Source organism: Hermetia illucens, chromosome 3, assembly GCF_905115235.1.
Source record: "Hermetia illucens chromosome 3, iHerIll2.2.curated.20191125, whole genome shotgun sequence".
NCBI lineage: Eukaryota > Metazoa > Arthropoda > Insecta > Diptera > Stratiomyidae > Hermetia > Hermetia illucens.
Window position 1 is genome coordinate 71,470,854 of NC_051851.1, and position 18,330 is coordinate 71,489,183.

Here is an 18,330-nt window from a genome sequence, read left to right on the forward strand (position 1 = left end):
TCCCAGGACATAAAAGATTTGGGTACAATACCTGTAGGTGACAATGTTATGGGAACTATAACGACTCGTTCGAGAGGCCAAATTTCTTTGATTTCCCGAACCAGCGGCTCGTAGTTAACCTTCTTCTCCACGTATTTCCGTTTGATGTTGCTTTTATGGGGGATAGCAATATCAATTATAGACGCGGAGCGACCCGTCTTGTCAACTAACAGTACGTCAGACTTGTTATGTCCCAATATATGCTGTACTGCTTCCGGCTCATATGGGTAAACCGAACGTGTTCCCGTGATCAGCCCATGCTTGTATGATGGATAACCTTACATACAGCATTATGCCTGGTGATGTATTGCACCGGTGCCATAATAGTACAGCCAGAAATGAGATGGTCCAACATCTCTAACGCCGAACCACACATTCTCCACTGATCGTTCTCCATGATGAGCTTTTTATAAGCTCGGGTGACGGCCACGCCGTCCTGAATGGCATACATGAACCTCTCCGTCTCAGCGAAGAGCTTCCCTGCATACAATCATCTGTTCGACAAATGCAAATCGATAAATGTCTGCCAAAGACAATTCACGTGTTTACCGTGTATTGCCTTCGACTTCCATTCATCGATCCGCTCTTGTTCCAACTTCACCCCACTCAGAGGATTGAAAGATCAATCCTTCAAGTTAAGTGGAATCAGCCTATAGTCTGCCTTACAGACAACCGCATGCAAGGCACTCGCCTGCCCTTTGTTGCAAAAATAAGCGCGCAGCGAGTCGACTTGGCGATGATGTTGTGCCGCCACGTCAACCACGCCCCTACCTCCGATGTCACGAGGCAGGTTCATCCGCTCCACGGCAGAATCCGTATCCGCCGCTGAACGTTTTCCAGATCGGTCCTCGTCCAAGGCAATGTTCCGAATACATAAGCTAGTGAAGGGATAGCGAATACATTCAACGCGCTTATCGTACTCTTCCCCGCGAGATGCGATTTCAGCGCCAGCTTTACACGTCGCAAGAATTCGGACAGCAGAGCATCCTTCAGATCACCAACTCGACCATGGGTTCCTTGCAGAATTCCGAGGTACTTGTAGAAGTCTGTCTCAGTCGTAGCTTCGATGTGGAGGTCGCCAATGCTATGTCCGGCATGCGACTCGTGATGACCTTTGCGGATGGCTTGGATTCGACACTTGTCCAATCCAAATTCCATCCGAATATCACGGCTGAACATGTCTATTATTCGCAGAAGACGCACTTAGCACGTAGGCCATACTTTATTGCAAAACCATGCCCTCTAGCATCATTCAGTAGCCATGAAAGGGGGTTCAGTGCCATACAAAATCAAAGGGGATTCAACGAATCCCTCTGGAAGATGTCTCTCCGTATACGGATGGGCTCTGAGATATTAGGACCCTCAGATAGACGCACTGATAAGGTATTATGCTACCCTTCCAAGACTTTCGCCAAAAACTTTCTTAGTTTCGAATCAATGCGATGCAGATGCAGGATATCGATTAGCCAGGTATGCGGAACTTGGCATAATCGATATAGCAACTAAAGAGGTTTCTTTGGCCTTTAGTTGCTTGTTCTACAACTACCGAGTCGATAATGAGTTGCTCTTTGCAACCCCTTGACCCAACTCGGCAGTAGAGGGTTGGTAAGCAAGTAATCGGTCTTGTGTCTGCGGGTTCCTGCACGGTGTCCTTCTTAGGGATAAAGTAGGTAATCCCCGCAGTGAGCAAGGGTTTAAATTGACCTTATTTATACTGTGGGCTAACCGGCTGTGTACGCTGGTAAATTTCTTCTACAAGAAATTCTGCACCCGATCCAGACCTGGGCCCCTCCAGTTCTTCGAACCGTTTATGGCTCGTCGAACTTCCTCTTCGGTAATTCGGTAATTCATGCCGGGCGTTTTAGCATGGCGGGTGCCTTCGCGGAGATCCACTCAGCATGCTGGACGGGTAACCCCCAAAGTACACCCCAATACTCTTTCGCTTCCGTCACCGAAAACTGTACTGTCTGGACGCTCTGTTGGGATTCGTTGAGAGATCTGAAAAAGCTCCGCTGGTTCCTCGCGTATGTTGCACCCTGGATCCGTCTGGAATGACTTTCGCCATACCGTCGTAACCGATTGCATATGACAGAAAGTTTCTGCTTTAGTGTGTCTAGAATTTCAATTACGGATGTCTCACTGAGGATGGCATAGTTCCGGTAAACCCTCTGCACTTTATTTCTCCCCCTTCTGCTGGCATTGATGATCTATGATCTGAATCAGCCTAGCAATGTTCTGCCTTAGTGAGTCCCGCCGACGTTCTAGACGAATTTTCCATGGTGGCTCTTTGGTCACTGAAACCAATAACACGAAAACGAATCTTCTGACCATGCAACCTGATAGCCGCCACTGCACCACAATACACAAGTGATTGTAGTTGCAGCAGCGACATATCAGCACACAGTCGAGGTGCAATCTCATCATTGATAGAATTGCCGGACTTGCTGGAGGCGCATAGAGCCTGGGAATATGCAAAGGATCCATATCCGAAAATTCCATACACGCTCTTTGGAATTCGTCCCGAACCTCAGCGGAAACTGTTGCCTGCAGTCCGGCGTGGTGTTGTTGATGCCGCCGCCTCTGTCGGTCACCAATTTCCCAGATGACCTTAAGTCGAACACGCTCCCTGATAGTGGCCGAGATTGTGTCGCTGCGAATAATAAAGCGGTACTGATCTGCGACTCGCTGCACAGTCACGTGCGCGAACTGCGGGAAACGCTCGACGAATCTCTAGTGCAACAAGGGGTGATAAGATGTTGTGCGCGCCCCCGCCGGTATTTCGTAGTAGGAGCGGATGATGAAGAGGTTCATTTCTTCAGTTCATTTCATCCGCTGCCTACGCGAACCTGCTGAAGTGGTCGCCACAGATTGTGGCGAAACAGCTACAGCAGGCGGAGCTATGCTCTCGGTCGTCGTGGCGCCTAGACGTCGAACCACCTCACGACTAGCGGTTTCGATGGCGTCGGCCATCGTCATCTTGCATTCCAAACCAGATCCCTCAGCATCTGCCCATACTCGACAAGTGTAGCACTAGGTGGAGCATAGTAGCTGTAGATGTGGTCTTCTGTCACTATCGCTCTGATGAAGCCTTCCTCCGGTTTTCAACTGAAATAATTAAAGTAAAGTAAATTATGTCAACCATAACTACGCATTATCGCACGTGTTTCTATGTCGGGCCATCTACGCCCATGAAGACTTGGAGCTTTGGAGTCACGTTCCGAGTGTTATTACCCTATAGTTGCAAAGAAGAACATGAGTGTAGAATAGCCTTAATTTGACGTTCATACTATATTCACTTTCAGGTTTTAAATAAAACAGATGGCTTAATGGAGAGAGAGCGCTAGGCTGTCGCAGCGGATGGTCACCGTTCAAATCCCACTGATGTTATTGCAGAGAGAGATCATGACTGGATGTCAAATATCAGTTGACTCAGCTGTGGATGAGTACCTGAGTAAAATCAGCGTAATAATCTCGGGCGAGGACAATGGTGACAACTTTGCCTCCTAGTATACAGTTACGGTCTTGAATAAAGTGAATTCTCGCGCGCCAACGATTATTATTATTTATTTTTTGTATTCACTTTTTCAAAGAGAATGCTTATGACATGATTGTGCTCTTCAATGGGTATAGTCTATCCAGTTCTCTGAATAGGTACGACTCAAATTGTCAATCCTAATTAATGGTTACTCTCAATGGGAGTTCCAAAACATGAGATCCAACGGGAGTAAAATGATCTTACAATCATGTCAGCTCCTTGATTTTCTCTTGGTATAGCGATAGAAAGAATTTGTAAATAAAGGTTTAGCAGTATCTTCTTCTTTTTCTTCAGCCTTTGCCCCGTTCACAAGCGGGGTCGGCTCGTCGTGATCGGCTTCACCATTTGGCTCTATCGAATGCCTGATCTGGGTGCAATCTCGAGGTTTTCAAATCCCCATCCAGCATATAAAGCCACCGTTGTTTTGACCTGACTTTTGGCCGTTTACCATCGACTTCGATGTTCAGAGCAATCTTGGCAAGTGAATTCTCGTTAGCCCGAATTGCGTGACCATACCATCGAAGACGCCTCTTTCGCAACTTTTCCACGATCGGTGCTACCCCATAACGATCGCGGATATCCTCATTTCGGATGTGATCTAAACGTGTGACGCCACTAGTCCAACGTAGCATCTTCGTCTCCATTACCGCAAGACGCCGTTCATTGTCTTTTATAGTCGGCCAACACTCAGAACCATAGAGAGCGACTGGACGGACGACATTGCGGTAAATTTTAGATTTGACACGTTCGTTTATACGTCGATCACAAAGAACACCAGTTGTGGAACGCCACTTCATCCAGGTTGCGTTAATGCGTGAAGCAATTTCATAACGCAGTTCTCCATTGGTTGATAGCGTTGACCCGAGGTATTTAAATCGCTCAGTTCTGGGCAGATCACTGCCGCTGACAGTGATTGTGCCTGTTTCATGGGGATCGGTCGTCAAAAATTCAGTTTTGCTTAAATTCAATCTGAGATCGTGTTGCATGAGGCGATCATTCCATTTTTGAACAAGTTGCTCGAGATCATTTTTGCTATCAGATGCTAGGAAAACATCATCTGCATAAAGCAGTGTGTAGGGCGTTGGACGTTGGATGTCCCGTGTAACGGTGTCCATAACAAGAACAAAGAGGAGTGGTGAGAAGGCGCTTCCTTGATGAACACCAACAGAGACACCAAGCAGCTTTGATACACCCGGTATACTTCGAACTGTACTTTTCGGATCGTGGTAGAGAAATTGAATCCAGCGCACGAATTCTTCTGGCACTAAGTGTTGTCGTAAAACATATCAAATGAGTTCGTGTGGTACACGGTCCTCCTAGACTTCAGTTGCGATGATAGGTGGAACTGGTCCAAATGCTTCAGTTGAAATCTGCTCGAAGTATTCTCGCCATCTATCCGTTGTGGCTCGACGGTGGGTAAGCAAAGTACCGTTCTTGTCATTAACACAACAGAAGTGTTCGATATCCTGTGTGCGTTCATCACGGCTTTTAGCAAGTCGATACAGATCTCTCTCGCCATCCCGAGTGTCCAGTTTATCGTAAAGATTTTTGAAATGGTTCGCTCGGGTGACAGCGACCGCTTTCCTTGCTTCCCGATTGGCATTTTTATAAATTTGCCAATTAGCAGGCGTTTTATCGTCGAGAAATTTGTGGTAGAGGCGTTTCTTTTCACGGACCTTCATTTCAACATCATCATTCCAAAGCCAAGTATCTCGGTTGATGTACCGCTTACCCGGCTTGGTGACCCCGAGGGTTGCAGAGGCCGCTTTGTGGATCGTGTCTTTCATTTGGTTCCATGATTCTTCCACATTCGTAATGGTTGGCAATCGTATGAGTGAGACCGTTTCTTCTTTCTTCTCACCAAATCGCCACCATTTAATGCGCGTCGGGCCAGTGCGTTCCTCACGCTGTTTTATCGGTGGCTTAATTCGCAGGATGGCAATCAACGGCCGATGTTGAGGTGCGATGGTCTCATAGGGAACGACTTTGCAATCAGTGACAGTGGTAAAATGTTGGCGTCTTATGAGAATATAGTCGATTTGCGTTTTATTGTTCCCAGTATAAAATGTGGGAAGATGAGACAATCGTTTGATGAACCATGTATTCATAAGTACAAGGTCATGGGTGTCCGCAAAATCGATTATACGCTCGTCACCTTCATTGCGCGCTCTGAACCCCTTTCCCCCATGGCACCTGTTACCGTCTGCCTTTTCACCCACATGACCATTAAGGTCGCCGGCAATGAATATGTAATCGTCAGCAGGCACGTGACAAGTCTTTTCATCGAGAAGTTGCCAGAAGGCATCTTTCTCGGCATCAGGTCGACCTGTCTGTGGTGCATACGCGGTGAAGAAGTGAATAGTGCGATCAGCTGATATAATGGTGAGCTTCATCAGCCGATCATCAAATCGTTCGACTTCTTTAATGGCATCACGGAAACCCTCTGAGATGGCAATGCCAACATCATATTGAGTTTGTGGGTTACCAAAATAGAGAAGTTTGAAGCCATTTTTACCGCGTTCGCGTTCAATGTCGCAGCTTTTGGCACCAGATCATCGGGTTTCTTGCAGAGCGCAGATGTCAATGCTCCTTTTCCGAAGAGCTCTTGCGAGTTCCTCCGTCTTTCCAGTTAGGGTGCCAACATTTTGCGTGCAGACCCGTATTTGTTTTGTTCGTTGTGTGCGGACTAACTTGCTTACGTCCTGACGCCGTCCATGCGTCAAGAACCCTTGCCCATTTCTCGACAGGACCGGGGCCCGTCCTGCCACGTCAACTGAGGTGGACGCCCTAGCATTTCTCCGAGGCTTGTGACTCAATCCGATCATCATGTTTGTAACGACATTGTATGTCGCGGGGCCTGTCACCAAGAGAGATCAGGTAGGATTTAGCATAGTAGAATAACTCCAACTATACTCTATTTATCTCTTTCCCTGATCTCAGCATTTTATTTTTGTTTTACTGAGGATAGTACAGAGTACGTTGCCTCAAACCCTCCTCCTTTACCTGGGCTTGGGACCAGCATACTATGTTAATAGCATGGCGGAGTTTAGCAGTATCTATAACCATTTAAAGTTGTCATACAAACACTGGTCGGATTGAGTAATCAAATTGTTGAGGCGGAAATTGAAATTTGCCTGAGAATACCAATGATGTGTAATTTTTTATCGTTGGTTCTCCATATGAGTATATGTTTGCGTCTAATTTGCACTTTATTATTCGATAGGCAAAGATAACATCATGTTATGATTTTGACTGTGGCTTTAACTCCTGCATAAGAAAGATTGTCTAGAGAATTAAAGAAATGAGCCGCTGGAATGTAAGGACAAACATTTAAAATATTGGCTTCAAATATCAATGCCTTGTTAAGCTAAGAAACTTTAATTAGTGTGAGCTGCAAGGTCGTTAAGTTGTCCCTAAACAATTTCTTTAATTCCTGATCTTAGTATTGTGCACATTTCACTTCCTGGAGATTGAGCGGCGATTTAATTTCTTCTTTCCGAGAAACCCGTCGGTGAGAAAGTTTTCTTTCTCAGGAATGTGTTTAATATTGGTAGAGAACTGTCCGATGAAATCCAGATACCAGAATTGATATGGTGTACATTGGTAGTTCCTTTTCCTGAATGCCTATGCAATTGGCAGGTGATCGCTAAAAAAACCCAAAAATAATTACTTTTAGTGTAAGGCGGATGTAACCAGCGAAACTCGCAAACATATTGCGCAATTGCTTTGACACATGCGTACATTCCTTCAGATCGCAGTGATTCCAAATATCACGAAATTGACAGTTTCCTTAAATGCTCCTTCCATCTCCTCAGTCCATAGTAAATTTCAATCCTTTCAATTGTTGTTTGCAGCAGGGAAACACTTGGAGTAAATTCTTAATCCTCTGCCCAAGGTGGAATCACTATCTCAGCGCTACCCTGAATTAATAGAGATGGAGACCATCCGTCGAGATCGAATCCCCCACTATTTCTAATACTACAAGTTAGATTTAGTCCATCTGCTCCGTAGGGCGCCTAGGTGCTATGTGGCCATTCAACATATACTGAATTTTCTCTCCTCTCTCAAAAGACTTTGGAATCATTTATGGTAGGGTTCAATTTAGACCGTAGAACTCCTTATTAAACCGCTGCCATTATTGAAACGAAAGCTTCGTTTTCGTTAAGTAGTTTTGGTTATTTTTACAGCAGAGGCGACAATATACAAAAACTTGTTTTAAAAATGTCTTTCCAAATCTAAAATTAAATATACGGCGTTCAGAAGCTCCTTCCTTCTAATGTGTAGCTAGAAAGAAACTTCTTATTGTATCTTTATTAATTGTCATTGTCATTGGGGTATATCCCCAATCGGCTACCTTTCGAACTGGTTTCGTATTTGTTTTTCAATGATAACATCCAAATTACACGAAACTTCACTTGGTCTTTTACTAATTTAACATTTATTTTGCAGATTAAGTTTGCAGCAAGTAGATGACTTATGGGATTGGCTGGCCAACGATCTGGAGTGTGCCGATTGTCTTTTTGCGTGGCTGCAGGTCCAGGCGAAAGGTGTCGATCAACATGCTCTTGTTATGGAAACTCTTCAACATTTGTATCTGAATAAATTGCCGAAGTTGAAGCCAGAAGGTATATCGATGGTGGCTCTCGGACTTTTTCAGCAATTGTGCAGTTTAGCACGATTGGCAATGTTCTACGAGAAGCAAGCGGAACCTGCTGCGAATATTGTTGGAATGAATCATCTGTGGAAAATTGCACTACGAGCACATAACACAGAGGTGTCCTTAGCGGCGATCCAATATATAAACTCCTATTACATGGGGCAGCAATTAAAGCTAGAAAAAGAGTTTGTCGCCCAATGTATGGATCATTTAATACAGGCCGCCGAAGACCTTAATAAGTGAGTTTTGCTTTTATAGTCGATTAGTTGCCTCATAATTAATAATTTAACTTTACAGTCCTGAATGCCAGGAAAATGCTTTGATGTGCGTCCAACGTGCTCTGATGCTGCTAAACACTCATTTGGAGACATTTAGGAGAAGATATGCTTATCATTTACGTCGATGGGCACTAGAAGGGAAGGGCATAGGCTCGCATAGCAATTTACGAAATGAAACCTTAGGCCCGCCTATTCGAATCATATTGCAACCAGCAGGCTTGTCGGAAAAATCAATTTTACATTTACACGCAAATGATCTTGTTGCAGATTTGAAGGCAGAAATCGCTAAATGGTAAAATAATTCTGGATGGCGTTGGGAAAATAAAAAATTATAAATAAAGCATTGACAGGTGGGAAAATCTTCAAGGTGGAGCGAAACAGTCGGGTATAGCCGCTCCTGTTTTGGGTTTGTTGCTAAGTGAAGGACCGCTAAGAATTATAACGCAAGGACAGGAATTAACATCAGATTATGACGAGAGGAGCCTTGGTGATGTGGGGTTCAAAGATAATCAGGTAACAGGAGAAACAGTTTAAAAGATTTCATTTTATAGATGAATTAAATATGGTTCTTTGTGTTGAAAATTAGCTTTAATAATCCTTAATTTGCTGAATATGTCGATCCTTGTATTTGCCACATATATCTTTTCAGATTGTGTATCTATCATTAAGTGGTCGTGGAACTAGACGCAAAGACGCACAAGATCATCCGTCGCTTCAACCACCACCACCAAAAGAATGCTTACCTACCGTCCTACTCCTTCAACCAAAATACTTCGAAGAACTTTTTCGCCTTATGCAAACTCTTGGTGATATGAAAATGCAGGGTAAATTAGGTAACCTTCAACCTCACACAAAAGCGCAGCTACTGTCACGACGAGTTTGGGACATCCTGGCCATGTTACCGACGAATCCCAATCTCCTCGAATCTTTCAAAATATTAGGCAAAGATTTACTTATGGCTGGTGACAGTCTAAATGAAATGGAACAAAAAATTTCTCGTGATAAAATCAAACAGAAAATAACCGAGCTTTTAGATCCGAATAATTTACAAAAGTTCATGTATTCGTTGCATATTGTGGAAAGTTTGGCCACAAGGACTAAACAAATTGGCTGTTGTGGCCACGATATAGTTTGCAAACAAACTCACTTAAAAGCGTCAGGGCGGATGACAGCAGGTGGATTGTCAAAGTCGAATGCAATGCATTCGAAAAAATGTGCTTCAAAGAAAGCAACGGATGAGTCGTCCTCTGAAGAGAAACTTAATGATGATCAAAAATCGTCGGGAAGTGGAAAAACAGGAAGCGAAAGAGACGAGTCAACAACCGGAACTACGGAAAGTGCAGAAGAGAAAGAGCATCACAAATCATCTTCTGAGGACAGGAAAGAACTTGATCTCGGTAATATCAAATGGAGCGAGATTTTCATTAGTTGTGGTGGAATGCGACATCTTTTCGAGATTTTTATGTCAGGATCGCTCCAGAATAGTAACCATCCATCGGCCAATTATAGCGAATGGCGCCATGATTGCTTAGCGAGTTTATTACGCATAACATGCCTCCTTGGATTTGAAGAGTCCAAACCGGACGATACGTTACTTATCATACCCAAGCCCCATCCATTTATGCTTGAAATGATGGACGTGGAAGCAACCCTACAACGATTAGCCTCCATCCTCAATGATGAAGCTCACCATCACAGTATTTTACAAATACAGTATCGAACGGGATTCTGGGGTCGAGCTCAGGTTGTTCAATTCGCAATGAATATTTTAGTCAGTTTTGTACATGCATCGAAGGAAGCACGTAGTATGTTATGGTCAAATCCGGATGTTTCAAGTTGGTTACAGAAGTTAATTCTTGATGATCCCGAACCTGCTGTTAGACGTGAGATTTGCGCCGGTCTTTACAGAATTTGTCTGGGAAATGCTAAAACTTACCATGAACTAATGGCGCCATTACTTCAAAAGTTGGTGTCATTTTTACCAATTGCTGAAAAAATGACTTCGCAAAATAATCAACATCATTTAACAGCAGATGATGGGAAAGAACCTTATGGACCAGCCTGCCGAGATTATTTTTGGCTGCTCGCTCGTCTGGTTGACACTTTAACTCCTGAGATGGTAAAAGAAAGTCTTGATGAGCCGCAATCCGGTGCGATTGACATTGAGGGCTTATGCATTCGGCTATCTCAAAGTATTCTTGAACGAGATTTCTACGAGACTCGCCATGGGTGTCAGGACGACGGATTGGTTGGTCTTATAAACCTCATGGCTAATTTGGTAAAGTACGATCCTCCGTTTAAGTACAGTGTCGAGGCAATGGCTTTCATACATAGTCTATTCGATTGCCTTTTTGACTTGCCTACTCCTCAAAATCGGCAGGCTCCAAAGTGTAAATCGCAAACGTCTCGAGCCGCTGCATATGATCTTTTAGTGGAGCTGTGTAGAAATTGTGCTTGCAATTATGCTTTGTTGCACAGAAAGCTTTTGAATCAACATAGGCCTGGCCCACATGCACCTTATCCTTGGGATTACTGGCCTCGCGATGACGTTCGATCGGAATGCGGTTTTGTTGGCCTAACAAACCTTGGAGCCACATGTTATATGGCATCCTGCATTCAGCACCTCTATATGATGCCGCAAGCACGAGAAGCAGTTCTTAGCGTTCCACCGGAAGGAGCACAGAAACATGGTACAACGTTGCATGAGCTACAAAGGATGTTTGCATACTTGTTGGAATCAGAAAGAAAATCTTACAATCCCCGTTCATTTTGTCGAGTCTATCAAATGGATCACCAACCACTAAATACTGGAGAACAGAAAGACATGGCTGAATTCTTCATCGATCTTGTATCGAAACTAGAAGAAATGACTCCTGATTTGAAGAAACTTGTGAAGAGGCTTTTTTGTGGAACACTAAGTAACAATGTTGTGTCGCTTGACTGTGGGCACGTGAGCCGCACTGCAGAAGAATTCTACACGGTCCGTTGTCAAGTAGCAGACATGCGGAATCTTCAAGAGTCGCTTGATGAAGTTACTGTAAAAGACACGCTGGAAGGGGACAATATGTACACTTGCTCTCAATGTGGTCGAAAAGTTCGCGCCGAAAAACGTGCTTGTTTTAAGAAATTGCCACAGATTTTATGTTTTAACACGATGCGCTATACATTCAATATGGTGACGATGCTAAAGGAGAAAGTGAATACTCATTTTTCATTTCCAATGAGGCTTGATATGTCCAATTACGTGGAGAAGACGTTGATGCCACATCAATACTTAGGTAAGGAGGACTATTTCTCGTTTTTAAGAATAATAACTCGAATAAATCAAATCCATTTTGTTCTTGCAGAAGAAAAGCAAAAACGTGAAAGGAAAAATAGCGTTAGGACAAATAACAGTGAATGTGATGGAAACCAAAGCTCTAGTAAAAGTTCGATTCAAACTTCTAGTAGTAGTTCAGAGAGTAAAATGGACGTTGATGATATTGGGGAAAATGTTGGTGGAGATCAGAGCCCGGTCGAAAGTGCTGACGATAATGAAGAGGAGGATGAGTTCAGCGAGTACTATGAGTGAGTATACGAATTTTTTTTTCAAGCTGTATAATCCTAATAAAATCAAATCAATATAATAATAATAATATGCTACGAACCCTTAGAGGTACCAAACTTAAATAGGAATGATAAACTTAGTGCATTGTTGTCGTAAGTTCCGAGCGTAATGTTTGCTTTTGCTCTTGTTGCTGTGTTACATTGTGTACATTCAAGAAGTTAAGAAATGGCTGGGCGATGTTTTTTCAATCAAAGATGCCGAATGTTCATATAAATAGGCTCTTCAACCCTCATTAACCTGATTAGCTCCAAACCATCTAGCGGTAAATTGCCTTAGGTTTTATTTTTTCTCAAAGATACCACAATCAAGCTCTGATGTCTTCAGAAGTATCATATTCCCATTTCATACAGTTGTAAATTGCTTGCAACTAAGCAATAGAATGCGAGGGTCTTTCCTCTAAGTTTGCAACTGGAGTTCAGCAGAAAATTTGTCTTTCAGTTGCGGAATCTATTGATCTCTACATTTTCGAGTTCATCTGTTTAAATCTGTAGATTCCCCTATTTTATGAAATATGTAATATAATCTAGCCGGGGCACGGACCGACGAAAATTGAATACGTTCACACAAGTCGGGAAACCGGAAGCTGGACGCTTCAGGTATGAGAGGTTTTGTGTATTTCTTTTATAAAGAGTGTACGTTCAGGTGATATCGACATTCAAAGTCTTCAATTTGCAAAGATGTAACAATTATTATAATTTTGTTAGTGTGATTTCCGCCAAACTTGGTAGTATAATGCTCTATATTATACCCTACAATGTTGCAAAATTTTTTTTCTCCAAATTCTTAGCCAATAAAGGAGATAATTGTTAATCTGTTTAATTTTATTTACTCATTTTACTCAAAATTTATGAGAAATATTTAATGCTACTAAAGCTACTTATTAGAAAGTAATTACAATACTAGATCGCCCACAAGATATGGCGTTGTTGTGACATTGGCATATTGCCGATCGCTGCGACAATCGCGCGATCTCTGTTCGCCGCGACACATTGTTTTCTGTGCATAAACGGCTTTAGTAATTCAATACGAAATAGTGAGCTTTTGGTTTGTTGCTTTGTATTTTCTGTTGGTCTGCTGTATCTACTGTGTGTGCACCTCTGCCAAAAATGTTATTTTATCAAACCACGGCGTGTCTGGCAGATTAGGGAAAGTATTTACAAATCAACCGCTTTTACTTTTGAAAGTTTTCTCTTCCCACTCTTTTCCGATATTTGAATTTTGCTTCAACGTCAAGTGTGCTAATTGGTTGACATTATTGCTGCTATAAGCTGGTGTCTGCAGAAAACAACATTTTATTATCATCATCATCAACGGCGCAACAACCGGTATCCGGTCTAGGCCTGCCTTAATAAGGAACTCCAGACATCCCGGTTTTGGGCCGAGGTCCACCAATTCGATATCCCTAAAAGCTGTCTGGCGTCCTAACCTACGCCATCGCTCCATCTCCGGCAGGATCGGCTTCGTCTTATTTTTCTACCATAGATATTGCCCTATAGACTTTCCTGGCCATTGAGCCGGATTTTATCCACAACTTGGCGATTATGGTATCGCTCATAGATTTCGTCGTTATGTAAACTACGGAATTGTCCATCCTCATGTAGGGGGCCAAAAATTCTTCGGAAGATTCTTCTCTCGAACGCGGCCAAGAGTTCGCAATTTTTCTTGCTAAGAACCCAAGTTTCCGAGGAATACATGAGGACTGACAAGATCATAGTCTTGTACAGTAAGAGCTGTGACCCTATGGTGAGACGTTTCGAGCGGAACAGTCTTTGTAAGCTGAAATAGGCTCTCTTGGCTGACAACAATCGTGCGCGGATTTCATCATCGTAGCTGTTATCGGTTGTGATTTTCGACCTTAGATAGGAGAAATTATCAATGGTCTCAAAGTTGTAGTCTCCTATCTTTATTCTTCCCGTTTGATCAGTGCGGTTTGATGTTGTTAGTTTGTTGGTTTTCGGTGCGGACGTTGTCACCATATATCTCGCGCCGCCTGCTCGATCTGAATGAAGGCAGTTTGTATGTCTCGGGTGGTTCTTCCCATGATGTCGATATCGTTAGCATAGGCCAATAGTTGGGTGGACTTAAAGAGGATCGTACCCCTCGTATTTACCTCAGCATCACGGATCACTTTCTCGAGGGCCAGGTTAAAGAGGACACATGATTTTATTATGGAAGACTTTATTAACTATAAATTTGTCATAAAGTCTGTGACCTTTTGTGCTTTCATCCCTTATAGACTTGCAAGGAACCTTCTAGTTTTTTAATTGGATAGTTTTGTATTATAAAATTTATATTTTTGACTTCCACAATTGCAAGTCAGATTGTTTATACTGCCGTGATAAGTACTAATATTCTCCTAAAATCATCCTTAACTAGTTGTTGTTATCTACCTTTTGGATCGTTCTGTGCTGAGTTGAAGCTAGCGGCAATGACAAATTTCGGACAATTGAGAGGAGCACTTTATAATTAAGGTTTTGTTTGCAAAACAAAATCGGTTCAATGGCTGTCTGTCTGTCTGTCACACGCACTTTTCTCAGAAACGGCTATACCGATTGACACGAAATTTGCTGAGAAGGTGGAAACTGAACGCCTAGACATGCATTCTTCTTCTACGTTGAGATTTAGGGGGATCCCCATATACGCAAAAGACGGGTGTAAAATTTCACCGAATATAGCCATATTGGGTATCAAATGAAAGGTCTCGATTAGTATTTTTGAAGCTGGTCTTAGTTTTGAGATTTGTTAGAAAGGCGGGAAGTGGGAGGTGTAGAAAATGATGATTTCTTTAACGGACCCATTCTCAGAAACTACCCAGCCGAAAAATTTGAAAAAATCAGGAAGTTCAAATTAGGTTAATAATAGTATATTACCATATTTTTGGGGAAATTGGGTAATCCTTCCTTAATTTTATCCCAGAGTTATAAAAGTTCGTAACAGTATAGAATATAATATGAAGCGTGTTATTAGTTTGTTAGTTTGATCAAAATCATACTATTACTAACAAAGTTACAGTACGTGAAAGTTGACTTTGCCGTGTAAAATTACTGCAACTGAAAATCAATATTAGTGTGACATGCTAAACGCATATATATAATGGGCTACGTAGAAAAGGGATAGTTCTGCACTCAAATATACTCACAGAAGAAGCAAACAAAACCTGAAGCGCCGAGCTTCCGGTTTCTCGGCTTGTTTCAATTATTACGGATAATGTCGATTTTATTGGTAACTACAGAGTCGTCTGGAAAGTCGGCGGGACTCACTAAGGCAGGACATTGCTGGATTGATACAGATTAGCCCTGGCAATGCCAGCAAACGGGTGAAGAATAAAGTGCAGAGGGTTTACCGGAATTATGCAATCCCCAGTGGGACACCCGTAGTTGAAATTCTGGACACACTAAAGCAGAAACTTTTTGTCATATGCAGTCGGTTACGGCGATATGGCAAAAGTCATTTCAGACGTGTCCAGAATGCAATATACGCGAGGAATCAGCAGAGCTTTTTCAAATCTCTCAACGAATCCCAACAGAACGTCCAGTATTCGGTGACGGAAGCGAAGGAGTATTGGGGTGTACTTTGGGGGTTACCCGCCCAGCATGCTGAGCATGCTGATTGAATCACCGCCGAAGGCACCCACCATGCGAATACGCCTGGCATGAATATTGCGGATGTTACCGAAGAGGAAGTTCGACGAGCCATAAACAGCTCAAAGAACTGGAGGGGCCCAGGTCTGGATTGAGTGCAGAATTTTTGGTATAAGAAATTTACCAGCGTACACAGTCGGTTGGCACATAGTATAAATAAGGTCATGAGTCGGCCGGAAGAATTTCCACCCTTCCTCACTGCGGATGTTTAGCCGTGATATTCGGATGGAGTTTGGATTAGACAAGTGTCGAATCGAAGCCATCCGCAAAGGTCATCACGAGCCGCATGCCGGACATAGTATTGGTGACCTAGGAATTCTACATGGAACCCATTCTCGAGTTAGTTATCTGAAGCATTCTTTGCTGTTCGAAATCCGGCGGCGTGTAAAGCTGGAGCTGAAATTGCATCTCTCGGGGAAGAATAAGATAAGCGCATTGAATGTATTCGCTATCCCTTCACTGGCTTATGCATTCGGAATATTCCCGTGGACGAAGACCGATCTGAAAAACGTCCAGCGGCGAATACGGATAACTATGTCCAAATTTCGAATGCATCATCCAAAGTGTTGTAGAGCGGATGAACCTGCCTCGTGACATCGGAGGTAGGGGCGTGGTTGACGTGCGCTTATTTTTGCAACAAAGAGCAGGCGAGTCCCTTGCATGCGGTTGTCTGTAAGGCAGACTAGGCTGATTCCACTTAACTTGAAGGATTGATGTTTCAATCCTCTGAGTGGGGTGAAGTTGAACCAAGAGCGGATCGATGAATGGAAGTCGAAGGCAATACACGGTAAACACGTGAATTGTCTTTGGCAGACATTTATCGATTTGCATTTGTCGAACAGATGATTGTATGCTAGGGAGCTCTTCGCTGAGACGGAGGGGTTCATGTATGCCATTCAGGACGGCGTGGTCGCCACCCGAGCTTATAAAAAGCTCATCATGAAAGAAGGGGTGGAGAACGACCAGTGCAGAATGTGTGGTTCGGCGTTAGAGACGTTGGACCATCTCATTTCTGGCTATACTGTGATGGCACCGGTGCAATGCATCACCAGGCATAATGCTGAATGTAAGGTTATCCATCAAAACCTTGCATACAGCATGGGCTGATTACGGGAACATGTCCGGTTTACCGATATGAGCCGGAAGCAGTACTTGATAGTTCTGCTTGCAGCATGTATTAGGTCCGGCAAGTTCTGACTGTTCGCCATACCGCACATAACAAGCCTGACGTAATGTTAGTTGACAAGACGGGTCGCATATATTATAGATGTTGTTACTCTCATAATAGCAACATTGAATGAAAATATGTGACGAAGAAGGTGAGCTATGAGCCACTGGCTCGGGAAATAGAAATTTGGCGTCTCGAGCGGGTGGTTGTAGTTCCCATAATATTGTCAGCTACAGATATTGTACCTAAATCCCTCACGACTTCCCTTGATGACCTGGGACTTTCGCACAGTCTGGTTCAAACCATGCAGAAGTACATTATTGTGCATACGTGCTCAATGTTGCCGGTCGACGGATTCTCCCATTGACCTACCATCGGCCACTACCACCACCTTCAGTTTTTAAGTAGATAGGATCGTCCGAGCCTAAATGCTTGGCACGTAGTGCTAGTATTAGGTAAAATCTGACATCTGCCGAGATTGTGATAATTCGGAAATAATAAAAATCAAGAACAGAGCCAGAATCCAATTTGAACTTTGGCCTTAAGGTGTTTCGAAGCACTTCATTTCTAGACCGCAACGGTACATTAGAAGTCAATGTGCAGAAGTATTGAGGTCACCTGATATTATTATTCTGATTTGACTCAGGCAGCTGAGTCGACTAATATCCGACATTGAACCGCGACCTCCTGTACTACTAAGCCAACCAAACATCCACTTTGGCATCTTCCAAAACATAAAGTGTGAGTTCCTAGACGATCTGCATAATTATGAAATTCAGAAATTACTACAATCTCTGATGAAGCAGATCACATAGCTGGAGTTATGAAACCCCCGCTTAATAATAATAGTGAATCAACTGATTGGTTCAAATTCCACCAAAAATAATTTATTTAAAGGAAATTGACTTGGGACTGATGCCCATTAAATTTAAAGAAATAATGACTGGCGACTCTCTCGAGTTCATACCAACGATATATAATCGCTTTAACATTATTTATTAAAAAACTATAAACTGATCCAAGAAGAGCAGAGGGAATTGTAAATGCAGTTTTCTGATTTGAGGACACAATTTGTCACTGTGGTGTAATTCACTGCAGTTCTATAATTTACTTCGCACAAATGACGATTACATAACTCCCTTATTAGTAAAGTAACAAGTCCACCTGCGCTCCCTGGGCAAGGAACCTCAAATGCTTATAAATTTAGTGCTATGTTACTTTGATTGCCGCAGTTACACATAAACCCTCCATGATTATTGAGAACTTAACAAAAACAAGTCAATACAGTCTCAGCATTTGGTCAGTCATCGAACGCATGGAAGAACATCTCCAAAGTGTGATTGTCATAGAGTAGGGTAGTTTCCACTCGGACTCTTCAGTATTAAAAATAGTTTATTTAAACATA

General features: G+C 42.9%; 1 protein-coding gene across 5 annotated transcripts in view; it reads left to right on the top strand.

Moving 5' to 3' along the window:
* The window catches only part of LOC119652369 (ubiquitin carboxyl-terminal hydrolase puf), a 51,612-nt gene that overhangs the window by 15,885 nt on the left and 17,397 nt on the right, over positions 1 to 18,330 (top strand). For 4 of the 5 annotated variants that reach the window (XM_038056462.1, XM_038056464.1, XM_038056463.1 and 1 more), the window contains exons 9-13: positions 8,024 to 8,470; positions 8,529 to 8,801; positions 8,851 to 9,022; positions 9,159 to 11,787; positions 11,857 to 12,076. In XM_038056462.1, coding sequence (XP_037912390.1) covers positions 8,024 to 8,470; positions 8,529 to 8,801; positions 8,851 to 9,022; positions 9,159 to 11,787; positions 11,857 to 12,076 — 3,741 coding nt within the window. The remainder of the gene's footprint in view (positions 1 to 8,023; positions 8,471 to 8,528; positions 8,802 to 8,850; positions 9,023 to 9,158; positions 11,788 to 11,856; positions 12,077 to 18,330) is intronic. The other variant, XM_038056465.1, reaches the window with a different exon arrangement.